Genomic DNA, 27,786 nt, shown 5'->3' with positions numbered 1-27,786 from the left:
ACACAAGTGGTTTTTTAAGAATTCTTTAAGACCATTCATTCAATTTAAGACGTGTATAACAACAGAAACGTACAAAATAACATTGTATATTTTATATGGTAGTAGAACCACAGATTGGCGGTTGGCAACAGAAGTTAGCCCATGGCAAAGACAAATGTCACTTATCCATAGTAGACGCAAAAAAAAAAAGGCTAGCTAGCTTGGAAGGGGATATGGTAGCCAGTTAGCGGTAGCCTCAACCACATCAAGTCACACAACGGAATAAAATGACTCAAACGTTTGACTGACAGGAAAATCCAGTGAGAAAAATAAATTACATAGAATAAACAAAAAGTCAATTAATTAGAGAAAAATTGAGGATTAGAACGATTTATGCACTTATTCACAAGGTGGAATATAAACAGGTATGCAGAGTGAGATAGTGCTTCAATTTGTAAATAACAGATATTCAATTTCAAGTGAACAAGAGCACAGGAAGAGCCGAGCTCTGCAGCACCCCCCCTTCCTCGGTGGTTGAACAGTGTTGGAAAGCTCTTATGTTAAGCGTGCAGGGAAACAACGTTTTGCAGGACAGTGCTATAACAGATCAGCAGGAAAGGTATTTGGTTGCAGCAGTGGCCGTTATACGGTTACACAGTGCTGGACGGAGTTTTAAGTAAAGTTCAGCTGTGCTTTAGAGATTAAACGTCGCAGATGAATGTTGAGCCACGACATTTTAAATCTAAAGTCGGGGAGCATCTGCGGAGCGTGAAACTGCCTTTTTGTTGATTATGTAGCATTCAGAGCGGATGGTGAGGTTTTAGGAAAAATAGAGCTTTTAAAAACACATTAGCGCTAAAATGCAGTGACTGCAACGATCGGGTTGAACATGTCTGGATATATAAATAAATGGCAGAAACTTTCAGTAAAATATTGAAATATTTTATATTTTTTCCACACACAGAGTAGCAATAGCAGAAGCAGAGTTTTTATTTTTAACTCCTGAATGGGTCATTGGAAGTGGGGTCCACCATTTGCTTGGACACCAGTCTGCAACAATAAAGTGAAACTGTGTGAATGGGAGGCATGAGTTAAACCCATTAAAGAGAAATCCTCAACACCATGTTCCTTTTGGTTTTTTTTGGGTTTTTTTTGTTTTTTCTGGGATGCTCATTGCAGATCTCAGATTTACAATGGCCAGGCCTGGATCGGGTTATTCGGCGCATAAACTCTTCACGTAAAGCGGGCCTGAGTTCTTTAGAAGGAAGAAGCCGTCAGTAACGGTGGACACTCCTTCTCCCCTCGTAAAATAAATCAAAGTCAGCCATTTTTGCTTTATGCTTTCCAGGAATATGCCTTACCGGTACACACTGTACATGAAGGGCTTATATAACGCTCATTTTTGTGTGCATATGTCATAATATTGAGTTTGAAAATCTACAGAGTATTTATATTCCTTATTTGTTCACTTGGTATATGACATAAATTGAATGTTTTCCGTAGTAAATTAAACCGTCTTTTGTATTTACTTCAATTTACTTCGTCTGATGATCTGAAACACTGACTCGCCACAAGAAGTTGAATCAGAGCAGATTAAAAAAAAAGCTTTTCACAACATTATTTGTTAATATTGCAGCCAAAGGTGCTAAATCACAGTCTAAGCAGCAGTCTTTCCAAAAGAAATGCATTAACCCATCCATTCTCTGTGCTGCAGAAACCCTCCTGAGCTTCGTGGATGACATCCTGTCTGGGGCCAGGTCTCCATGTGTGATGCTGGGGGACATCCCAAACCTGCTGTCTTCCTCCATCAGTCTGATCATTCGCTGCCTGGAACCTGACGCAACATACATGTGAGTTGACACTCCGTGCTCAACACGTGAGGAAATTTTATGACACCTTTTCCAAGGTGTCATAAATTGCCACTGATGGAAGCTGAAGGTGCAATCCACAAATCAAGTGCTGCAGTGTCTCAGAAATGCTCTAAGATGTCTTTATTGCCATTATTTGCTGTCAATATGAACCCACAAGGACTGCAAAAATCATTTCATTTGCTAATAAAAAAAAACGCTTGACTGCAAAATTGCTTTAGCAGACAGACGTTAGCTTTAGCCAGTACAATAAATGAACTTGTTTCTCTGTTTGCCACTAATTTAAGTAAGAAAGGAAGTACAGATATTTCAATGCTTTCACTTTGCCTTATTTACCAGCTTGGTTTCTTTAACATGTGGAAAATGTAAAAGGGGGAGTTTTGAAAAGTGTTCGCTGTTTTTAAGAAGTATCACTTACCAAAAAAAAGCAAAGTTCTCATCTTAATTAGCAGTATAACATTTAGATCATTCATTTTTGAATTGATCCACATGAAAAACAAAAAGAAGGTTGCTTTTTGTCCGAGGCTGGCTAATATTGAAACAAATCCAGGTGACACAGTATCCCCACTATCATTGTGAAGCCTCTTTAACTGCATTATGACAACATAACTCTGAAAAATGGAAATAAAAGCGGATCGTAGCCTGAAGTATTCTCTCAGTGCCAGTGGAGTCCTCAGTTAGTCTTCAAGCCATGCTGTCTCGCATGTTTCAGATCATTCCCTGTTTCAGCACACTTGAAGTAAATGGACTTTGGAAAACTTGATGACATGCTGAGAAGGCAATTCAGCCATTTGACTCAACTATGTTGGCACAGGAACACATGAAACACAGGAAAGCAGTCTAACATGTGAAACGTTTTCCTCTAAAAATCACTGGTCCCACAATTGTTAGCATCCTCCTTAAGCCAATAAGACATCGCTTTGTCTTCCATAACGTTTTACGAGATTTGAGAGAGGCAATTTATTGGCCGCTCTTGCTTCCACGATCTCTCCAGATCACCTTGAGTCCTGCATCTGCTTTTATACTTTCATCTCAATAGTTTATCCTACAGGGTTTCTTTATGGAGTTTAGGTCCGAGATAATAACCAGGGAAGAGAGATTGATTTTATATCCGGTTAACCATCTTTTTGTCTTGACCTGATCACTTTGTTTTCATCATTACCCCGTTAAGTCTTCCCAGGGTTTGGTTAGCTCAGTAGATATTAATGCAACATTTCTAAGAATTATTGATGCTAAAGCTGTCCAATAAGGTTCGTTTCAGAGGAGAAACAGAACCACATCGTCACATTTTCTTCCTCATGCTCAAACACAAGCATAAGGTGCACTTCCATATTTGTTCCATCTTTACGTTTGTAATGGTAGGACAGAAAAGGTTTTTACATGACATGCAGATGGAGATGCCATTTAAAGGTTGTGGTGCAGACATGGTGACCTAATGTTGCCCCTCCTGACTGCAGTGACCTTTGAACCTTTTCATTCCCTTCCATCCCATTGTGGTTATTGTGTGGGTGACAAAACAAACTGAGTTGTTATAGTTATAAAAATAAAATCATTTGATTAGATAGGAGGTGAAATTTGAGTGAGATAATGAATCCGCTTTAAAAGACGAATTTGTCTAATTTTTAACACACCTTTATCAACAGTTGCAGAGGAGGCTCTATTTCAATGTAGCACCACCGAATATCCCTAAAAAGTGCTAAGTTATGACACGTCATTTCTAGGAAACTTTAACGTCTTTCATGTAACTTGCCAGAAAAAGCATGTTGTGTCACCACTCTGGCTGAAAGTAGCTTCTTTAGATCAGCCTACACATTGACTGTAGAGACGATGACTCACTAAAGCTTGCAGAAAAATGCCATTTGTATGTGAAGAAGTTTATAAAAATACATTCAAAAATACTGGCTTATTAATTGCAGCAGTTTGACTGCTTTGTTATATTTCTCTTCGAAATTTGACTCCTTGAAATTGAACCTCTGTCTTTTTCAGAAGCTCCTGCTCTTTCTGACTTCATCACACAGCAATGCTTCTCCGTTATGTTGTTTACATCCTTTCTTAGGAGCATTGCACTGGGAAGTAGTTTTTTATTTATTTTTTATTTTTTGGAAATAGGTGGTCCTTTATGACCTCTAGGGAAAATCAAAGGATTCCTCAAACATGCATTACAGGTGGTGGGTGAACCCAGACCATTTCTCTGTCCTCATCATTTCTGGCTGACATCTTGCATGTTACCACTACTCTCTGACCTAGAAATGGCAGGAGACGGAGTCTACAACCCGCAAAAGTTGCTCAGGTAGTGGAGCTCATCCAACATTACACATCAATGCAAGTTGTAACAAGGTTTGCTGTGTCAGTCAGCACAGGGTCCGGAGCACGGAGACACCAGCAGACAGGCCAGTATACCAGATACCAGGAGATGCAGAGGCCGCAGTAGGAGGGGAGCAACCCAGCAGGACCACCGCTTCTTTCTTTGTCCAAGGAGGAACAGGGGGAGCACTGCCAGAGCCCTGCAATATGACCTCCAGCAGGCAACTAATGTGCACGTTTCTGCTCAGATAGTCAGAAACAGACTCCGCCAGGGTGGTGCGACGGCCCTGTGTCAATGAGCCGGGCCTGTGCTTACAAGCCAACGCTGTGCAGAACGACTGGCATTTGTCAGAGAACCCCAAGATTGGCCAACTCACCATTGGTGGCTCTTTCTCTTCACGGATGAGAGCAGGTTCACACTGAGCTCATGTGACAGACGTGACAGTCTGGAGACGCCGTGGAGAACGTTATGCTGCCTGCAGCATCCTTCAGCATGACTGGTTTGGCGGTGGGTCAGTCACGGTGTGGGGGGAGGCTTTTGTTTGGAAGGCCCTCCACGTACTAGCCAGAGATGCCCTGACTGACATTAGGTGTCGGGATGAGACCCTCGGACCTCTTTGTGAGACCCATAATGTAGGGAAGTGAGCCGTGGATTCCTTCTGCTGCAAGACAATGCTGGGTTTCATTTGGCTGAAGTGTGTCAGCAGTTTCCTGCATGATAAAGGCATTGGTGCTGTAGAGCGGCCTGCTCATTCCCCCAGACATGAACCCAGCAGAGTACATCTGGGACACAATGTTTTCTTCCATCCAACAACCCAACTTTGTCCGCTGCCTCATCAGGACCGCGTCCAGTTGTTGTAGGGAAGTCATAAAGGCCACACACGCTACCGAGACCCATTCTGACTTGCCTTGAGGAATTTCCATTGACACTGAATCAGCCAGTGATGTCATTTTTCCACTCTTACTTTTGAATATGATTCTAAATTCAGACCATTATTGAGATAATAATTCAGATTTATATTGATCATTTTTCTGTTGTTTTGTTCTCAGCGCAGTCCACTATGTAATAAATGAAGATTTGGATCTTAAATGTTACATTCATTGGGATGTAGGATTTGTTAGCATAGACTTTATTTTTGGTATTTAACAAGATAATAAAAGTACAAGAAAGGGGAGCTTGAGGAAAAAATCCTGAAAACTACTATTTTTCTTCTTTTTTTCCAAATTGCTCTTTATTCTTCCTACATATGTTTGTAAGCAGAGTAAAAAAAAAAGCTTTAACATGTGATGCCGTGATCAAGACCGGATACTTGGATTCTCGCTCAAGCATGTTCACACTTATCTCACACAATCCTTGCCAGAAAGGAAACCACACACACTGCAGCGAAGGGGAGCAAGACACACTGGGGAATAGAAAAAGCAGGTAAGAGGTTTAGCCAAAAAACCTTAAATCAAACTTTGAGGTTACAAAAGAAAACGGGGGCTGGGGGGGAGAGCATAAAGGTGAAACACGGAGAGAAACATTTTGAACATGAAAAGTAATTCAAAAAAAGGGGCCAGAGGCCAACAGGCAGAGCACACGGTTTGGATGTATATGGGCTGAATTAGCCGCTACACATGCTCTTTTATTTTCAACATCCGCAAGTATCCTGCTCTTTTTATCCTGGCTGACAGCTCATTCATCTCTCCAGGACTATTACTCTTATCCCCCTCAGGCTGCTGCAGACTCTATATTTCTTATACAAACGGAACCTGAAAAAAAAAAGCTTGAAGCCATGTGGTGCCTGGTTCGACAAAATGATACGTGAAGAGAAGTATGCGCAATGCTTTTATGAAAGCTGAAAGCTTCAAGAGGAGATCCTCCGTCTTTCTTGGACGGATGATTAATCAGTCAAATTAAAAAAAGAAATATGTGGTTTTTGTTTTTCAGTCTTCTATTGTGCAAGTTATGTTTTTACCACAAGGTGGCGATATTCAATCAGGAAACGCTACCGTGAGGGCGCTCCAGTGAACGAGCAAGCTGCGTCGGAACCATACAGGCCGCTATCCTCAAAAATATGGCTCTTATTAGATTACCAGCTGGCACTGTCTGTCAGTTTGTTGCTCTCGAAACTATGTTGTTGTTGTTGTTAACAGAATAAAATGAAAAGGACAAGAGAACTCTACACTGTAAACCCCATAAGACAGAGTTTGTTCTGTAGAAAACGTCCAAACCCATGAAGCAAAGCAGCCGACTGCACGAGTACTTCCTTATCTCTGTGAACCTATTTGTTTGTTTGTTTGTTTGTTTGTTTGGTCTTCAGGTTCCGTCTGTGGGCCGTAGACAACACAGGACGGCGGTCCAGTCCAAGTGAGGTCACCATCAAGACTCCGTGTCCGACTGTAGATGATGTCAAAGCGCAGGGTGAGAAATGAGGCCGAATGGGTTCACAACCAGCTCGCTGAGGCGAATTTGTTTTTCATGTGAATAATCGTGCAATTAAGCTTTTTTCTTTTTCTTTTTTTTTTTTTTTTACAGTGTGTCAAAGTTCGGGTCTGTGTAACATATTGTTTATACAGAATATCCAGTGCCTTGTAAAAGTGTTCACACCTCTGGGGTTTTTCACATTTTGACTTGAAACGACAAAATTAAATTTACCTTATCTTAATTTTACACGATGAAGCAAAAAGTAGCCTGTGGTTGTAAAATGGAAGGAAAGGACTTTATGGTTTTCAAACCTTTTACAATAGAAATCTCAGGCAGCGTTATATATGTATTTGACTTCAATCCCACCTCAGTCAATACTTCATAGAACAATTGTTTACTGAAGGTAATGCAGTAAAATATCAAGGTCTACTGCAGGTAAAGATGCAAAAGATATTTGGGGCATAAATTTACCAGCATTGCACACCCAGGAAAAAATTTTTTTTTGTTTGTTTTTTTTGTAACTATGAAAAATAAATCTAGCTCAGACAATTTGGATTCATCAGTTTTCAAGTCTTGCAAATGTTCTCAATTCCACGGAGGTCTGGCCTTTAATTGAGTCATTGTAACATCAGAATACAGTTTGATATAAACCAGATGGACATCTTAAAGATTTTTATTTTTTTTGATGAGTCAAAAGTCTATATGTGTAACAAAACTAATCGATCTCGCCACAGAATTCTTTGGTCAACAAAAATATCAAGATCTCAGCCATGGACATTTTTTTTTTACATTTCATGTAAAAAAAAAAAAGTAAACATTTCTGAGTGAGCACTCTGTTGCTTTTTGTTGTGTCATAGTTGTATCAAGAATCCTGCTCGCAGCTTGGTAAGACGATCTTAGTGCAATTATTTTTGTTGTTCAAAATGCTTATGCTTGCTCTCACAATGTAGTTTCAAATGTGGTCCCCTGGCCAATTAAACACTTTGTTCTTCTGAAGGGCGAATGGAGACAAATGATGTCCATTTGTCTTTGAGTTACCAATTTTCTCCGCCCGCTTTTCCTTTTTGTAGCACAGTTAGAACAGGTCGTTTTCTTTTCACCTTGAATGTAGAGGAAGTAGGAATTAGCAAGCTCTTCCAAAAGTGAATGCAGAAAGTTTCCTGAAGTAGTGATTTGTTTTTTTTAACGGACATCTGGTGGTATTGTTGTTTGTGAGAAAACGGTCCATAAAATATGGCACAGCCTCAGCATGGATAGTGAAAGAATCAGTGCTTGGAGGGCCACCGACTGAGAGCTCGATGTTCATTTCCCTTCTGGAAAACGAACCTCTTCAGCACAGCCGACACTATGGCCGACTTTCTTACCTTCTTCCAGTGGTTGCTGTTCTACTGCATCACTTGTTGCAAACTTTAAAGGGATACTCTTAATTCTGCCTTACAGCTATGAGTTTCTTTTTGCCGCTCTTCTATAAAGTCCGGATTTGTGGAGCAAACGCCTAATTGATCCTCCCACCTGAGGATCAGTTAGGCTGCTTTGTAGCTGCTTCAGTGTTACTATGGAGATCTTGGCTGCTTCTCTAATGAAGGTGGTATTTAACTCAGCTGGTTAGTTTAAGTGGGAAGCCATGTTTTGGTAGATTTTGCAGGTGTGCTATGCTCTTTATGTGTTTGGATAGATGATTGAACGACACTCTGTGATGTTGCATTTCAGCATAAAGCCGCTTCAAACCGCCTCCCTCCCCGGTGTGTCTTTTCAATACTGGTTGTTCTCTTATATTCAAATCTCATGGTAGCTTTGTTTATAGATTAAATTGCACACATATTAAACCCCGATCTCACAAATATGTTCTACATTCAGTTGATGTATCACATAAACGTCCAGTAAGACATATTTAGGTTTAAAGCTGCAATGGGACTCGATTTTGTCCAACTTTAAGGCGCATTACCGCTTCTGCAGGGCACTTTAACCGTTATTGTAATGAGCATGAAAGTAGAGCGAACAAATGGAATCACTAAATAGTTCTCAAAAGTTCTGTTATTAGATGAATTAATTCCTGCCTGTTTGGAGCTATTTCTCAGTAGATGTCATGTGAGTTCATAGTGAGCCATAAAGTCACAAGCAGATAGTTTTCCCCTCTCTGGATCAGGACTGTTTATGGTCACCGTATCCTACATTTCCGTGAGGATATTGACTATAAAAAAAATATATATATATATATATCATCCCATCTCAGAAATTAAAGAGCTGGAATCCTTGCCGACCCTCTGCAGCAATAACGGCTTCATAACGAAGATGTTTTTGTGGATCCGGCTGCTGATTTTAATCAGCTATTACAAAAATGCGCTAGTCATTGAAGTGTGATCCTACTGGGCTTACGCTGTTAATTTTAATGCCTGGGGAAGTATAAATGGTGTGAAACGTAATACTTCCAGTGTACTGGGGTGACTTTATTACCATCCAGAAGAGGGGATAAGTTGCTAGCCTGACAGGCCATGAAAAGCTCAAAAATCTGTCCGAGTTGCAAAAAGCCTTTCCAACTTCAACTTGAACAATGATTTATGCTTTTTCAAATGGTGTTCTTAGTGGAAGTTGCACGTTAAAATAGCATGCCGCATATCTGAAGATCTAAAAGTTGGCTTGGAGTATGAAAAGGAAAGAGCTTCACAGCAACGCTAATGAAATACAGAAACAAAATCCAGACAGGCTTTTGAAAACTAAACATAATTGTGGGTGTTCGCAATGATCTCTGCTACTCCAGGGAGCACAAACTGGAATAAACACTATTTGAGAACTTAAACTTTTTTTTTCTTTTTTTTTTTGCCCTGGAGTTACTAACCATGCTTAACATTAACTGTTTAAAGCAGAATAACAAAACATCAAAACATTACTAAATCTTTAAAGTTTACATCAAAGTCATGTAATCAGAAACCAAGTTTCCTTCCACACGTGGCCTTTCCAGTCAAAGTCTGAAAAATGGGGGATGAATACCTTTCATCTTAGTCCATTTTCAGTGTTTAAGTGTCTAAAAGTGCCTTCATTACAGTTTTAAGGAAAATAAACTAATTAGAAGCATAGTAGATTATGGTACTAAAAGACAGATTTCTCAGAATAGGCTACAACAAGGCCAATGGCAAAGGTCTTGCAGTTCAGAAAATATGTTGACATATGACAAAGATTAGGATGTGACAGTAGGACAAGTATGTGAATATTTCAGTATTTCGAAGGGCCTTTACTCAGCACACCAAAACAGGGTAAAGATTTCACCTGTCTTTGGGTTTTCTTGAGTCTGATTGATTGCTGTCTAAAATATTGCGTGACTTATAATGCAACGTATTGAGTGACCCAGAGCTACAAAACTACTCAAAAGTCCCAAAGACTACCATTCGTTTAAGACTAAATGAAAACAAGTCTAAAGTTGTTTTATTATCAACCCCTATCCAGGGTTTCCCCCAGAAATCTTGCTATAGCCCCATTGGTTGGGGCGCTAGGGCAGTCATCCAGTGGTCCACCATGTTTTTCAGATAAAAATTGTTTAAAGTCGACAGGAAATTAGAAAATATCACTAGTTTATTATGTGTTATTGGAAGACATTAGTAACATCTAAACACTAACTAAAAATTCTTAAACATTTAAAAAACCTCAAAAAAATAAACAAGCAACGCTAAGCCTGGTGGGGGCACAAGTAAATCCTGGCGGCCCACCAGGCTTATAGTACACCGGGGGAAACTGCCGATGTTACTACTGCCATCATTAATTTAATTAAAGAAAACCTACAAACTTTATAACTCTTTATAGACATTTGCCTATACTGAGACTCACCACCGATACATCATTAAAGATAATGTGTTTTATACAGTTGAAACCAAGTGGTTTCTCTCATCATTTTGACGTTTAGGGAAAAATAAATCAATTCATTTTATTCATTTCAATCTGATACTAACAGTTTAAGGTCTTGATTAGATTTCCCCACATGTTGATGACAAAGTACGTAAGAGTTTGTTTTGACTTCGGATTGTATGTGTTCCTTTAGAAATTGCAGACAAGATCTACAATCTGTTCAATGGCTACACAAGCGGGAAAGAGCAGCAGACCGCCTACAACACTCTCATGGACCTGGGCGCTCCCACGCTGCACCGCGTGCTTTACCACTACAACCAGCGCTATGAGAGCTTCGGAGAATTCACCTGGAGGTGTGAGGATGAGCTGGGACCGAGGTACTGCTCTCTTCTTACCTTTTTCCCTGAGTCACGATTCTTTTTATTTCCCTGCTGCACAAAAATCTAAGAGGTTTTAAAGTAAACCATTCATTCGTTTCATTTGTTTTCATGCTGGACAGCTATCATTTGTGTATAGGAAAAGTAACTGAAAAACAAAGCCCATTGTTCCATCCATCCATCCATGCCCCTCACAACTTAGCTTCCAGCATCATCACGACACTCAAACCTTTCCACCACAATAAGGTGGCAGCCCATTGGGGGGCCCCATGTCACGTTTCTTAAATGCCCAACTCCTCAGACATAAAACAGATCAGACATGCTGCATTCCTACCAGTAAATTGGTCATCAACTTTGGTAACACTTTATTTGAAGGGGTGTGCATAAGACTGACATGACACTGTCATAAATATGACATAACATCTGTCATGAACATAAAGAAGTATTTATGAATGTTTGACAGTTGTCATGAAGTGTCATTGGGTAAATAATGACACTTTTAATGCAAAGTTGCTCTAAAAGTTCCATTGAAAGTCCATTAAAAATGCCAACTTTGCATTAAATTATCATAATTTACAAAATCGTGCAAAGCTGGCATTTTTAATGGACTTTCAATGGAACTTTTAGAGCAACTTTGCATTAAAAGTGTCTTTATCGAATAACTGTTCATGACAACTGTCATAAACATTCATAAAGATTTATTTATATTCATGACAGGTGTTATGTCATGTTTATGACAGTGTCATGTCAGTCTTATGCACACCCCTTCAAATAAAGTGTTACCTCAACTTCAACTTGATTGCTGATATGTGAGTAGAACAGAAACTATACAAAGTGGTGTGGATCTGTCTTGAGCCAGACTTTTGAAGACTACTTAAAGACTGAGCCATTGTACCAATTCGAGACTATAGTTGAAAAATCTGTTTTGTTTTGTCTTTTTCATCCATGAGTTGCCCTCCCACCAACAGAGCCGGGTCTGTCACAGTTGACACTAACGATGCCTTGAACAGTAACGGCATAACTCGCCAAGGAGATTGGCCAAGAAATGTGGCAACTTGACAAGCGTCTGTGTTGGATCACAGTTTGGTGAAAGCGCTGCTCTGAAGTGAGGTTTCAGTGCCGCTAATCCTTAAACAATGTAATGAGCCATTGAATCCTAGAACTGTGTAAACCTTAAACACTGAATCACCTGATTCCAGAAGTTAAACAACGGGTTGATTTTGATTAACTTTCTTCAGATTTGACATTCGCCATTGGCAGATCTGATCTAAGTCTAACTACTCTGCCCCCCACAAGTATTTATTAGATGTTTTTATCCTGACAGTAGTTAACTGAGCTAACTCACAATTCAGGTAGAACATCTTCTGGACGTCTGGGGAAGGTCAGCACAACACCAGGCCTCTTGGTCACACAGTAAAGTTAATTTAAGTGTATCGTTCTGCTGCTGAAGGTCGCTTTCCAATGCAATCTGGATGACATGTGCTGCTTATAAATGAAGTGTCACAATGTGGTGTCACATTAGAATCACCGACTTCAAAATGTCGTGTTGAGATTTTATGAGATATGACTAATCAGAATAGCAGAAGAAAAACTACTTGTGGTGTTTAAAAGAGTTTTCTTTTCCACAAAAATGGATTTGTACTCAAACCTCGAATCCCCGATGCCCATAAATAAAATCAAATGCTTCCTGAAGTCACCCAAGTCATAAATGGAGTGAGAAATCTGCTGGACAAATGGCATCATACAAACCAAGCAACACACAAGACGAGCCAGGGATGAATGTTGTGGAGAGGCTAATGCAGGGTTTAATGTTCTAAAACGATACCCCAAATGTTTAATATCTCACACTCACCCCGTTGTTACGCAATGCAAATACAACCGCAAATGAATCAAGACATCCTCGTCCTCCTGGCGAGAATAAATTCTTTGTTTGTAGTTTGACACAAGCCATGTGCAGAAGAAGAAGGTGCTTTGAGAGATGAGACCAAAAATGAACTTTCTGACTTGCACGTGATACTAATATCATCCCCAAGGAAACGGCTGATGAGACAATGATTGGAGGGGAAACCTGTTAATACCAGAAAAAGATTTGACTTTTGACCATAAGGGGCTGGATACCAATGCATGCCACATTTTTGAGATTTCTCATTTGCAAAAAAAAAAAAAAAGAAAGAAAATAATCTTTTTTCTTTGGCCTCACAACTGTGTGTTACTCTCTGTTGGTAGACCAACAGAGAGTAACACAATAAAATGCCAAGAAAAGACTGATCCTAACAGCAGGAATGAGTTTAAGGGTTACTGGAACCCGGTTGTACACAACTTTGTTTTTGTTCATTACGTCTGAACACTCATCAGGGACTTGAAGAAGTGTCATAACGCTAAATATCAGCTCGCACGAGATCCAGTGTGTGTATCAAAAGAAAATCAGATTTTTTTTTTTTTTTTTTTTTCAAAATCAAGAACAAGATCCAAACAGAACAAAAACAGAGGTAATCCTATCTGAACCGAAGCGTTTCCCTTTCATTTTTCAGAGCAAGCTGTAATTCGTTCCAGCGTTATTACAAACATGCCCCACCGACCGGTCAGATCTCCATTACATCAGCTCGTTCAAAGCCGTGCTCGCGTCCGACTCTTTGTTTTGATCCTCGACGCTGTGCAGATGTCTCTGCGTCTTCATGACCGCTGTCTTGTGCAAATTGACGTTTAAGGAGGAAGCTCTGTGAAAAGGGCTGGAAAAACAGATTCTGTGACATCACCGTTTTTTGGGGGGGGTTTTGTACCGAAGCGGCATCCAGCCAGGACGAGCCTCACAAAGCACAAACAAACACTGCGAACGTGAAAAGCGCAGCGTTGTGCTTCCTAAACAGAGTCATGTGTTGGACATAAAAATCCACTAATAAACAGACTTTGGCAGGTGAATCTGATTAGCGAAAGCTCCCCTAATTCTTTGTTTCTCTCTGCTTCTGTGGGTTCCCTCACTCTAAAATGAAAGCTTGTTTTTTTAATAGGAACCATGTTGGAAAAGGTTAATGTGGCAGAGGGAGTTTCCTCTGAAGTGTTCCATTAAAATGCACTTAGATTAACAACCCCGCAATTTGGTTAAAGGGAGCAGTGATTAATGTTAATACAAGCACCCCGGAGGAGTGCATTCAAGGTAAGGCCTGACAACAAACTAAGGAAGCATAAACATGTTTCAGCTCAGCCAAGTCATCAAATGTGCATTAGACTTTCCCTATTCGCTGGGAGAAACGACTTAATGCTACACATGGTTATTTTTTAACAAGCAGGCAGGCCAGATGAGAGGTTAATGGCCTCACAGTTTCACTGCGTACAAGCACCCCATGGTGTCAGTCTCTTTATGACTCTGACATTATTTCACTGCTGTGAAAAACAAATGCAGCAGATAAATGTTTGGACTCGAGTCAGGACCAGAATACTGCCAGAAGCATTTTTAGCAAATTTATTAGTCATACAATGTTTCTGGCTTCTAAAGCATCCGCAACTGATGCGCGCCCTGTTCTAAAAAAAAAAAAAAAAAATCCTGAGATCAGCTTGAACTCTGGAAGTGTAGCTATGCAAATTCAATTCAGACATTCAAATAAAAAGTAAATAAAAAATACTTTATTAATCCCATATTAAACTCGTGTTGTGTTGTCCAAGCCTGTTCAAAGAGTTATTGCAGGTGACTGTGGAAGGATCTCCTGTAGTGGTCTGTATTACAGCGGTTCTGCAAAAAGCCTCTGATCAGACACTCCGACACTCAGGGTTGTCCGTAATTTTCTTGATTTTTATGACGGTTCCTTCTTCGCACACTAATCTCCTGTGGCTCCACAGCAGAATCAGCCATCTTTAATAGGCTGTTTAGCCGTTTTGTGCCCTTGGCTCTGATGCCGCTACCCGAACAGATGATGGCGGAAGAGATTAAACTCGCCACAACAAGGTTATAAAAGATGTGCAACATCTTGCTGCAAACATCGAAGGACCTAGATTCCTAAATTAGCAACATTTAGCCTCGTACAATACGAAACACACACCAATTTCCTAACTATTGATGAAGCTGTCAAGATGATTTTTTTAGATAGATATGGTCCCAATATCAAAAGAACTGGTTCTCGTTATATACTCTACTACGCCACCACATCCGGCAGATCTGACCTGTCTGGAAACAGAAATTTATCTGATTTCCAAAAGTTTTGTTTTTTTTTTGTCATAAGATCTAAAAGTCTGTTTATTTCTTTTAGTTTGGTTAGGAAAAAAATGTGCGTGGAAAATAAAATATACAGTGGAAATGAAAGGTGCAGATTTTTTAGAAATATCACCGAGGGCAGTTAGCATCTTATTTTATCTTATCTTACGCTTGTTTACAGCAATTGCTAAGAGAGGCAAGCTGATGTAAATCCTCAGAAATTCTTTCGACACCCCATCATCATTTTCCCCAGCGAAGCACCTTACTGATAGCGTGGCAACCATTTTTACCTGGAAAGGACGAGAAGGCTAAGAGAAAATAGCTTTTTTTTTTCTTCCTCAGCAGAGTAAGATGTTTCCTCTGTAGACTCATTGCTTATTCATTTTTAGGTCATGTCTGTATACGGGGGAAAGAGGAGAAGATTACTAATAAACTGAAACCTCAAACATCAAGTACGGTTGCCAAGAAGATGGAGAAAAAACAACAACTCACGGTTTGACTGCAGACACGTAAGGGAGGAGATTGATGACACGCTGGGGTTCCAGCGCTCTGTTATCAGTCATAAAAAATAAAAAAATGTAAAAAAAATGAATAAAAAAAACGCCTTTCAGCATCATAGCTTCGCAAATGCAAAACCTCACCACGTATGATAAATTTCAAACAAGTCGAGTGGATTCAGTGAAATAAACAATGTAGCAGCAGGTATTAAAAAATTATATAAAAAAATGAAGATTTTATGAAGGCGTAGAGAAGAAGGACATTACATTGGTACAAAAGGAGCCACCAGACAGCTGAATTATACAAGCTGAGGAGCTTTAATGATCCCTGGATCTTATAATAAGTCCAGAAACTTGCTTAAATATAACTTGAATTACTACTTGGAAAAATCAGTTTCAACTCCAGCTGACCTCAAAATCTAATTTGACTGCTGTCCTTATAAAGTTAGATGAGGCCTGCACACAACTAGCAGTCACAGTACGCCGCACATAACACCCACTGCCCAAAGCAGAGTTACATACTGGGAGGGAAGAAGGATAAATAGTACAACTGCCTTCTGTTTTGTTGTCCGGAGTCAGTGGAATAGTTTGCCAAATGAGATTATAACATGCTAGTTTCAAAACGTGTGCATATCTGTCAAAAAATATATATATATTGGCTATTACCTTAAACACATTTGCACTCAATAATGATAAAGACAGGTGAGTAAAGCAATGGTTTTCCTAAGTGCATGCAGGTTCATCGTTTGAGTTCAGTAGGATGTTAATCCTGATGTATAGAATGCAAATATTTGTAATTAGTTTTCATCTTGGTTTATCATAATTTTTACGTTGAATCTGACATTTAAAAATGTCCAATTTTAATTATTAGTGGATGTTTTCCTAAAGGTCTTCTTCAGTTGTTTCTTTTTGTTTAGCTCTTAAATTACCACTTTTTTTTTTCAACCAGCAAATATTTGACGCGCTACAGAGAGCAAACAGGAATACGACCTCATGCACAAGGGATAAGTTTCATCTTCCAACGTCCGCTCAAGTGTTGTTTGAAGAAATCCTAAGTTTCCTGTCAGGAACAATGATAAGGAAAACAGATTTTGCACCAGCAAGTCCAAATATAGATGGCAGAGATTCAGCACAGACTGACTCAATGTACATTGCTATAAACAAACTGAGCATTATTTACAAAGGAACAAAAAAAAAAAAAGTTGGCTCTTTCATTGTTGTTTCAGATATTCAGATATGCCACAAGAAAAATCTAATTAAATCTCACTGACAAGACCGTTTGGCACTTTGCTCAGGGCGATTTTGCTGCTTCTTTTTTTTTCCCCCAGACAAACATTGCATGATGTTTTTAACCCAAACCATAGCGCCTCTGAAGCTCCTCCGAGGGCCAGAGCTTGTCATCGCCAAGGGAGCATCTATCATTTTACAGTTGGCTGTTGACTTAGAAATACGAGATGTTTTTGGGAGGGCCGAAAGAAAATCCTCAACCCCAGTCGCTTCAGCTCGCACCGTGTCCTTGGTTGGACTCTCTGGCCTTGATCAAATTGAAACATACTTGATATTTTATTGCTTATTTTCTTTCTGTTGTTGGTTTACAGTCTCTCTAATCAGCCAAACCGGCATTAATAAATGTCGTTATGGTTGGAAACGGTTACAAAAAAAAAAAAAATCACAATCACAATCACAGCGGACTGTTTGCTTTGCCGTTAGACTTTTTAAAGCCAAGTGAAGGACAGAAACACCCACAGACTCAACGCGCAAGTGCCTCCTAGCTGTTAGTTCAGCTGTGATTGATTGGTTTCTACGATACGAAAAGAGTCGACGAGAACGCAGGATTATTTATATACTCGACTGCCTAATAAAAATATCCCGTTGTTCATATCGAGGCGAACCGTTGAGGTTACCCCACCATCTGCATCCGGACGGGAGGTCCAGCGTCCGCGAGACGCGCTGGTCGTCAACCTTATTGGTTGCATTTGTCCAATTGGTTGTTAGCAGAAATGATAAATGAACCGATCTCATGGCAGCAGCTCACGAGTCTGACGGCTGCTTCCAGAAGATTAATGCAGCGCGTCACGAAGCTGACATGATCTCCGGCAGGCTTCTTGAACGCGACAATGAGTTCCTTGTACTCCAACGACCTCCGATGTTATGCAATCGAGCACCTTTAGGATGTGGTGGAACGGGAGATTCGTGTTATGTTTGTGCAGAGAGGACAGATCCCTACTCTGTTATTTTCTGGAGTCAAAATTGCATGAAATTTTAGGCCTGGTTCCATTTTTTTTTTTTTTTTTTTTTTGAGGTCCGCGCTTTATCAGCCACACAAATATTTTCCGCTTCTATACATGTGCAAGGATTTATGATGACAACCGTTGCTATTTTTGAGTGTTTCTTTCTGTGATTTCCTGACAAATGAAAGCAAAACAAACCACTTTTTTTTCTCTCTTCATTTAAAGCAAATAATTATCTCAGTTTCCTCAGACCGCTGAAATCTGCGGTGTAGTATTGGGATTATAAAAAGGGAAAATGATGCGAACGACAGTTTCAACGTGGGCTCTTTTGTGCCGGCGCGCCGTCTGACCGGACGCCATTACCGTCACCTTCTTTATCCCCCCGGGATATAAAGCACATCTAAAGCTGAAGATGTTATTTAAACGTTATTAACACTTAAAGTTGTTTATTCTGCAAACTCATCTATGAAAGCATAATATAATGTGCAGTTGTTACTTCAAGTGACTCACTGGATCAAATATGAATCGCAGAGTTTGCCAAGTTTCTTAAGGTTGCACTTCTTTCTGCAGCAATAACACATTGTGAGGTTTTAATAACTGAAGTGACGACTTACACCCTGCAGTTGATGTGGGAGAGACAGTTGACCACGCGGATAGAGCACCAGGTCAGCACAGGCATACCAAGGCGAATAGCTGTTCACACCAACACAGCTTAGACTCAGTCACTAGTCATGGTTTTGTGCTGCAAGAGGAAGCTGGAGTACCTGCAGAAACGGCCTCAACGAGTTGAGATCTAAACAGTTTGTTGTTTCTTTTTTTTTTTTTTTTTTCAACACTGTTACCCAACACGCCACCATGCAGCCCTCAGCAAAATCCAACAGTGGGGGAGAAAAAAATGAAATTTGCGGGTTATCATGTGAGTGTGAGTTTGACAAGCGGATATTAGCTTGCCACAGTGACTGGCAGACACCGGTTACAAATAAAAGCCATCTTTTTTTCTGATGTCTGCTTTTATTCCACAACAGAGTTCAGTTCCAGATCCAGCTTTCGTCCAAACCAGAACACATCTCACGTATTGCTGTACGGAGTGATGCAGTTTGAGGTTGTTTTTTTGTTTTTGTAATGCTTAGGCTGCCCACTTTGAACATTAGCAGCAAGCGGACACAGTAGTAACCAAACGCTCGTTTTGAACCGATGCGACCACATCTGAATGTTTGTGTTCACCGTCTTCCAGCCGTGCCTCACAGTGGACATTAAAGATTATAATGCCAGGGAGTTTTCATCTCCTTTCAGTTTGCTGTGTGCTAGTATTTGGGACTCCGTTCCACCTTTCAGATTCAGAAACACACTCAGAACCGTGGCTGAATGACTCCATCTGTCCCCTGCGTCGCCACCGTCGGCTGGCTGAGTAACAGTGGGGATAAAAGATGAGCTTCGTATCTAAAGAAATCCACCATTGACACCTTTCTACATATGAGAGAGTTGTTAAGGCTGCTAAAATGGAGTTCATGTCTTCTCTAGTCTCTGGTAACATTCACCAGCCTCAGGTTCTGTTTAGCTTTTAAAGCTCTAAAGGAAAACCCCCCAAACAACCGTCACCCCTTCACTGCAATTCTCCTCTCTCAGACTAGACTCACTTGTTCCTGTTTCCACCAATTCAGGTCTTGCTCTTCGCAGAAGCGTCGCCGGTTTTGACCAGCTGGAGCCAGTGTCTTTTTCTTCCCTCACAGAGGTAGTTAAAAAGCTGCAGCCAACAAATCACCCTTTCAGATTTCGCTCCTGCTCATTTTGTGAAAGATGTCTTCAATAAATCAGCTCTAAAAAAATAAGAGGCTTGATTCAGAATATGTTCCATCTTCCCTTTAACATGCTGCAGGTCAACCTCTTGTCAAAAAAAAAAAAAGAGAATATTGTAGATGAATGTCTAAACTTCCGTTTCGGTCAAAGGTTTTAGAGAAGATTTTTTTGGGGGGCATTCTGGTGCTGTGTGGAGATTTTCTTCAGCAAGAAGAGAACAACGTGTACTAAAAGCAGCAAGGTGGCGTCTTTTAAGTCGCGGCTGCAATGGGTTGACTGAACTGCCCAGTCAAAGGCCAGAACAAAGTACATTTCAGAATCTGCGCCGTGACTTAAACCGTTCATGGACACGTGATCTGATCTGACCGATGATGTGACATGTAGCAAAGAAGAATGAACAAAAGAAATTTCACACAGCGTGCTGTGTTTCTTTTATTCTTAGTTGAAATATCTGAATAAACCATGTTCCGTTTTCCTTTTTTATAAGTAGTCACAACACTCTTAAGTTTTGGTGGTAATGTGAGAAAAAGTAAAAAAATAAAAATAAAAAAAACATAAGCGGAGAGAATGTGTTTTGTTTTCCAAAGCGCTGTGGGCGACTTCAGTGCATATCTTCGTATTGCGAGCCGCATGCGTTGCTCAGTAGCTTGATGTGTTGCGCGTCTGGTGGCTCTGGCGCGCCCCGCAGACTTGTGGTTTGGCGGAGTGGAATTGTTGCGATGTGGAATTAGCAATTTGGCTGTACAAAACGAAAAAACTGTGCATGGAATGAATGAAATCTCCTCTCGCTGCCATTTCCCGACCTTAGATAAACACCTGACAAGAGTCGACCACGCGGGCCAAAAAAGGATTGCGTGCGTCGGGTTTAATGGTTATTTATTGCGCCCGGAGTCTTGTGAGATGTCTTTATGTGAACTCTGTGTATCATGTTACCACAGGAGATGATTTTTCAGCTGGCCTGGTTTGGCCAAATGACAGTTTCAAGCATTTCATAGAGTCCCCTCGGCATTAGAGTCGTTTGGTTTCACATGGCCAGCTCTTCGCTCACCATTGGAGATTTAGCTTTTCATTCATTTTTCCACTATTTAGCTGCAGTTATTCCCACTCGGACCCCGAGCCCGCCGGTATGAGCGTAGGGTGGAAGTTGGAAAGTGTCCCCGACCGTACAGCTTTCCCAGTGAGCAGCGTCAGGGAGGAAGCAGCGGTGGATACGCTGGTCTCAGGTTGTACACAGACAGCCGTGTCTTTATAAACCAGCATCAGGGACGCAGCGTGATGGATGAAGTGTCTTTATGAACCAACGTGAGTTTCAGCCTGTCGGCAGCTTGGCAGCACATGAAACCAGAGGGGATTTTTTTTGTGTGTTTTTTTCGTATGTCCCGGTCGCTTACTAATGTCTTTACCACCAGCAAAAATTCAGCAATTTGTCTTTTTTTTTAAACTGCTATTATATTGTTAATTCACAATTTGACCATGGTGGTATCTGTTTGTCATATTCAAATTATGGCACCGTATCCTGTTGGGACAGTTTGACTTGTTTTTGTCGTTGCCGTTTGGCTCGAAATGTAAAATAAAAATCAACCTGGTGTTTCTAACGGGTTAGTAACAATGTGTGTGGGGGGTTACCAGGTTACGCCCAGTAATGGGTCTAATTAAACTCTACTGCTTCATCACAATGCGGTAGAAGCTCATAAAGTTTATTTCAGTAATTTAACTTAAAACGTCAAACTTGCTTATAAAATCAGATACTTATGTTGTATAAAAAGGTAAATACACACAAATTTACATTGATTCCATTAGCTGAAGGCCAGAATAAATAAAAATAAGATTGTTTTTAAATATTTGTTCAATCTCAGAAATGTACATTTCCTTTTAGAAACCAGAACTCGAGTTAAATTGAAGCAATTTTTGTCTTTCCACGTGTTTTTGTAGGTCAACTTGGTTGTTGCCTACAAACCTGTTCAAACTCTGATTACTCGTTTTCTATGACCCTTAGACTCAGGCCTTTCGAAAAACACTGACTTTGTTGTCATTAAGCCGCTCAGTAACTAACCTGGTGCTGTGCTTCAGGTCAGCGTTCATCTGGAGGACCCGCTTACGCTCCAGCCTGAATTTCCTGGCTGCTGTCCAGAGATTTTGCTCGGATGTTTCTCCACAACCTGCGTTAGTCACGATGCCGTGTGGAGAGAACACACACAGCAAGACGCCGCCGTCCCCGTTTTTTCCAGTTGGGATTGTGTGCTTGGATTTGCGAGCTTTCCTATAATTCCTGTAAATATATCAATGGTTGGTGTAACCAAAAACTTTTCATCAGAGTTTAAAGGGCTGTTTTAAGAAAAAAGGTTTTTGGTGCTTTTGGACCTAAATGGGAAGCTTGTGCTGAACGAAATGATTAAATCGTTTACTTCTGAGTACTTTTAGACAGTCGTGCATCATCTTCCTGTATTTCGTCATACATGCTTTTAAAGCCTCCATTTTTGTTTGCCCCAACAGGAAGGCGGGCCTCATCCTCTCCCAGCTGGACGAGCTCTCTCTGTGGTGTAAGGGCCTCTTGCAGGAGCCAAAGATCGGCCTTCGCCGGATGTCCCTCAAGTTCCTGTCCTGCCGCTACACCGACACCAAAGCCTTTGGGCTCAACTGGTCCGAGATGGGCCAGGACGTACACAAAGCCTGTGACGAACAGACGCTCACCGTCATGTACAACGACTACGGAGAGCCCAAGGAGCTCTAGAGGTTTGAGTTTCCCAAGGATCAGCACAGTTTCCTCACAGTTTCCCAAGAAAACAAAACAGATTTTACAGTCAGCTGGCAAGGCAGCTGAGATTCACGTCATTTCAAATAATGCTGCACATTATTTGAAATGAAATCTGCTCAATTTACCTTTAATGATACTCAGAAACAAAGTACTAATAACGTTAGCTGTCATTATTAACACTGCTCTGTAGCATCAGAGCTTTTGGTCAATCTGTAAACTTTACTTCTTTATTCTAATGAAGAGTTAAAATTAAAGACATTTATTTAAAATTAAAGGAATAGCAACAGTGGCCTCTACAATTTTGAACTTAGATAGATCCACACTGTTATATGTGGTTTATATGAAATCCTCTCAAGACAACAGTTTTCATCAATACAATTCTCTAACTTGATCCGAATTGAAGTGTTGCTCTTGGCTAGCACCTACCAAACAATGAGATTAATAATCCCACTTTTCTTTATATTACATTGTGACATTCCTCTTATCTGCAAAACAGACAGGTTACTTTTTCTTTGAACTGTCACACTTGAGAAGTTAATGTAGAGTATTATGCATATGCATCTTAATACATTAGGACATCATCAAAATGTTTCTTTATTTCAGTAATTCAATTTGAAAATTGAAACAAATAGATTCAATGTTCATTTTTATTACCGTAGCTTACAGCTGATGAAATTCCCAAATTTGTTTTCTTAGCAGATTTGAAAATGACATAAGAGCAGTAAAAAAAAAAAAAAAAGTGTTAAAAACGAAATGTAAAAATGTATGACCATGTACCATACAGTGAATGCATTCAATAGTCGGTCCGGTCGCAGTCTGCCTTTGGCTCCGTTAACGAAGACCAGGTTGGCATTGCTTCATCATCCCGTTGTTGTTAACCTTGTTGTTTTGCTCACTTTTAATCACCATAGTTTTTTTTTTTTTCGTCCACTCATTGCTCCAACAATATGTTTGGATGCAGTCCTCTTGCAAATAGCCAGCTTCTTGCTGGGTTATTTTCAATAGTTGTCCCTATTATCATGTAAGACGTAATATAAATTTTTTTTAAGGAAATAATAATTTGATTTTCCCATCTTCGGATTTCATTTTCTTTAAAGCCGCAGCATGTAACTTTTATGAAAACTATGCTTTGGATATGTTTGTTGAAACTGTCACTATGCTGTGACAGTATAAGACATGTAATCTGTGGTTGTGGCGCTATCTGCAGAAACGACCAATCAGAGCCAGGAGGAGGAGGGTCTTAGCGCTGTCAATCACCCTCATGTACACCTTTTGTAAAAGTTGCATATTGCCGCTTCAAGGTATGAAACTAATCAAAATTATTGGAAATAAATACTTAGAAGATATTTATATTGTGCAATAGGTGCGTAATTAGGCATTTTTATGATGGCTTAATCCACTGATGCTGTCCTGAATTGTCGCTGGGCAGAATTTTCTTTCTTTGGTGGGCCTCCGTATTGAACTATGCTGGTAGAAAGGTAAACAAAGTACATGGAAGAAGTGTGGAGCTGTTTTAGAGATTTTAAAAAAAGGTTTACACTGTACGTAACATTATCATGAAGTTTTAGCGACGATATATATAACCTGAATGTAGTGTTGATACTTATTTACCGTTGTAAACTATTTGTTTGAAATAACTCAAACTCAAGCCGTGTTGACTTACTTCAGTAATAACTTAAAAAAAATAATTTCTAACAGTATTTTCTTAATCCTTTTAATGTTCAAACAACATCAGTTTTAACCAGCAGTAAATCGACACTGAAGCTGCAAAACAACTGTGTCTTAATATTCGAAACATTTGTTTGTTTGTCATTTAAATGTAATGATTTGTTCTGGAAAACATCTCATGTTGTGCTTGAAACAATTTTCTTTAACTTCGTTTATAATTTTAACAATATGTCTGAGGGCCATGTCGATGATTGATGTCAGAAAAAGATTTTTTTTTCTTCTTTTTAACAAATCTAACGTGTGAATACTAAAATAAACGCCTGTAGATTTTTGTATAGATAGTAATACATAATTACATCACGATTTAATCTTTTACTCCTGTATATACGATATACTCCTTGTGATATTTTACTGCATTGATGTGTGCTTTAGTTGGTATCTTAACAAACCTACATATAAGCTGTGTATTGTGGTTTTTGCAAGATGAATGCACTGATTTTGTCCCTGTGAGTGATATGATTGTAATTTTGGGAACACTGGAGCAGTTTGGAGGTGAAATTAAGGACCATTAAAAAAAATAAAAATAAAAAAATCAGAAATCGGTTTTTATCTTTGAAAATGTTTCTGATCTGCATGAAATCCTGTTTATAATATGTGTCAGATAAACTACTCTGAGTTTTCATGTTGACCTTTGCTTCTTTAAGCAACGAAGTTTTTCACGGCACTAATGGTTTGTCTGTCAAATCTTTAATTTGTGCTCCACAGATGTTCCTGCTCCTGTTTTACTGTCAGCTTTCTGTGACAGTATTGAGGCTGGTGTTGCTAATTGTTGTTGCAGTTCTGACCTCAGTGCTCAGACTGCTGCCCAAATGTTTCATTGAAATAAAATAATCCTTGAAAAATGTGTACGGTTTGTGTGCGTCATGTATAACTATCCAGGTTCTGAAAGTTCATTGTTGCCAGATTTTTGTACATTTGATGTAAAATTAGATTGGGTTCTACAAAGCATTTTTATGATTCATTACTCCCTCCCCAATTTGCAATGCAGAGATTTTAGATGGTAGACAGTGGTTGGGTTCGCAGCTAAAATCCCAAAAACTTCCTACTTCCAGATATACCTTAATGTATATTAAGATATATCTGGTTTGCATACCAGATATATCTTAATAGGCATTAATATACCCAGTGGAAACTGTCTTGGCACTAATAGAAAAGCTAACATCAATAGTAATTTTTATTTCCGTTGTCTGGGTTACAGCCAATCAGCACTCTTGGTCTGGCAGTTTAGCAAACGCCAGCCAATAGCATGTCAGCTTTCCAAATGGCATTTCAAATATGATGATGATAATGATCGTTATTCTCGACCAGCCTCTTTTTTTTCTGTTGGTTTGCAGTTATTACATTTCCAGATGCTGGATGAAGTGGTGCAGAGTGAGATGTTCAAAGAATGAACACTGGTTCAAAGGGCAACCCCACTTTAAACATCACCTGTTTATGTCCCTGTGTCTGCATGATGCCGTTTGTTCATTAAGGTCTTGTAACAAACTTCTGAGGCCTTCACATCTCAACTTTTTTTTAAACAATTTAAGTGGCTTCTGTAAGCAGTTAGTGAATTTTATTTTAAAAATAAAAATAAAAAAAATATATATATATATATATATACACATATCAGAGAATTAAGCATGTTTTTAACATTTAATTATACTGGAGTAAAGTACAAGCAAAACAAATGTAAAAAAGTAAGAACGTAAAGACTGTCATTGTATGCAGATTACATTTCTCAGCAGCTCACGTGTTTGTGTCAGAAGAACGCTATGTAAAGTATTCTTAATTTAATCACCTTGAATCCCTTTATAAACAGAGATATCAGTCAAAAAGGACATGATTCAAGTCTGTATAAAGTTGGAATTTTATTATATTGAGTACAAAGTACAGTAAAATATCACAATATACTTTAATTGATCCTATGTACTGATGTGTTCCCTCGTATTGGTTGGTGACTTGACACCAGAATCTGTCTGTATATGGATGAAGTCTGTGCTGAGTGAATGGACTGCCTTACACTTCAGTTCATGTCACCTTCACCGTATGTGCAAGTTTGTTTCAGTGGTACTGATAAGAGCATAGAGAGGATAATACATGTGTTTACAGTCAATATCTGAAATTACAATGTTCATTTAGATTTAAGAGTAACTGTCATAACTAGGATGCGTGTCCATGCACTGCCGCTTCGGGAAGCCCAGCTGCATAACACAGTAGCACAATAACATAATGTGAACAGTGATATAAATATAGCAATGACCTGTTTGACTTATAGGTGGCCTTGTGGGATATACTGGATGATGCAGATATACGATCTATACACGTTAGTCTATACATGTGTTTCTCCAGTAGCCTTCGGCCATGAGGAGTGGCCCGACTAATCGGATCCAGAAACGTACTTTAGCTCGTTCATAAGTGATTTGATCCAATTATGATGACTTTATTTCTGCAGGAGGGCTGCAGCGTGCTAGGTTCTGATCTCCAAAACAACCTTTTCTAATCTCTAACATCTCAGCTAGGAGCAAGGAAACGTATCATGTCTGGATGTCATTCGATGTAATGACTCATTGGATGCAGTTTAGCAAGAAAATGAAATACAAATGGCATTTAGTCACAATCTTTGTATTGAAAAATGTTACACATCTGATTTATTTTTTTTTTTACTCGTGAATGTGATGCAGTTCGACTTTTGCTTAAGACAACTTCAGCTTCCTTTCATCTCTGCATCTTATTGCATCCCTCCCCCGGTTCCACCTCCTCAGTCCAAGGTTTTTACTTTGCTCTTGTTTTCTTCGGCATCTGGATCACGGCAAGTGCACTCGTCCTCGCTGCAGTCCACTCCAAACTGGATGACCTGTCGGTAAACAAACAGAATGATCTGCTAATCGAATTCCCAGACCTGCTGCAGAGATTGAGATCTGTAGGTCTTGTTCTCTGGAAAGGTGCGTGCCTCCTTACAGATGTCTTCTGTTTTTGCCTTTTTGTCAAACTCGAGCGTTTCAGATCAGCAGACGGATTTAAATATCAGACGAAGATAGCCCAACTAAGTCTGAATAGATGTTTTTGAATGATTGCACAAAGGGAAAAATGTAATCCAAACCAACCTTTAGCTCAGCTCAAATTGGGTTATGCAGCAAAATGGATGATGTGAGAAGCAGAGGGCAAGTCCAAATTGTAATACTTACACAAATTGAAAGCTTTAAAATAGACCAGTCACTGAAGCATAGGCCATTCATGCGTCAGTGTAGCAGAATTAAAACAATTCTGCAAAGAAAATGTTATAGTAGCACCAGTTATTAGGTTTTACATTGAGTCTTGAACAGATTTTTTTTCCATAATTATTTTTCCATTTTTCCATAAACTGAAATCTCTTTGGAATGGGAGGCAAAAACCTTTCACAGCACCATGAATATTTTGCTTCTTTTAACTACGTACAAGGTCTGTGTAGGTTTCGCCTACTTGAATTTAAGACTTTTTAAGACTATTATGAATAAAATTTCAGACCTCTACCATAACAGAGATGTACAAAAGAATGCAGGGAACCAAAACTGACACTGCTGGGGTCTTTTTATGGCTCTTGGCAGCAGCTTTGTGCTTCTCACAGAATAAAACTGCCACAAGGCTCTCTAGCCAGCTAACCACTTAGCTAGCTAAAGAGCCACGTGCTAGATGCTAATGAGCATAATATTAGCAGCTTGTTACAGGTAGCCTTAATCACCTTGAGTCATGACACAGTGAGTGAAGACGTCTGAACAACAAAACCCAACATAGAAAATGAGATGAAATACAAGTAGTCCCACCACAACAAAATTTAAGACATATTTAATGCCAACCAAGA

General features: G+C 39.6%; 2 protein-coding genes across 6 annotated transcripts in view; one reads left to right on the top strand and one right to left on the bottom strand.

Annotated features, from left to right (window-relative positions):
- astn1 (astrotactin 1) overlaps positions 1–24,810 on the top strand; it is a 357,456-nt gene extending 332,646 nt beyond the window's left edge. For all 5 annotated transcript variants that reach the window (XM_081598137.1, XM_081598141.1, XM_081598140.1 and 2 more), the window contains 4 exons: positions 1,694–1,829; positions 6,455–6,555; positions 10,589–10,772; positions 21,977–24,810. In XM_081598137.1, coding sequence (XP_081454263.1) covers positions 1,694–1,829; positions 6,455–6,555; positions 10,589–10,772; positions 21,977–22,214 — 659 coding nt within the window. In that variant the 3' untranslated portion in view covers positions 22,215–24,810. The remainder of the gene's footprint in view (positions 1–1,693; positions 1,830–6,454; positions 6,556–10,588; positions 10,773–21,976) is intronic.
- A 987-nt stretch (positions 24,811–25,797) lies between these two features.
- Positions 25,798–27,786, bottom strand: part of pappa2 (pappalysin 2) — a 75,018-nt gene continuing 73,029 nt past the window's right edge. Inside the window, exon 27 of the mRNA XM_008432917.3 lies at positions 25,798–26,802. Coding sequence (XP_008431139.2) covers positions 26,707–26,802 — 96 coding nt within the window. The 3' untranslated portion in view covers positions 25,798–26,706. The remainder of the gene's footprint in view (positions 26,803–27,786) is intronic.

This window comes from Poecilia reticulata, chromosome 17 (assembly GCF_904066995.2).
Source record: "Poecilia reticulata chromosome 17, P_reticulata-male-v2, whole genome shotgun sequence".
NCBI classification, from domain to species: Eukaryota; Metazoa; Chordata; class Actinopteri; order Cyprinodontiformes; family Poeciliidae; genus Poecilia; species Poecilia reticulata.
This window is presented reverse-complemented; position numbering and strand designations above follow the sequence as displayed.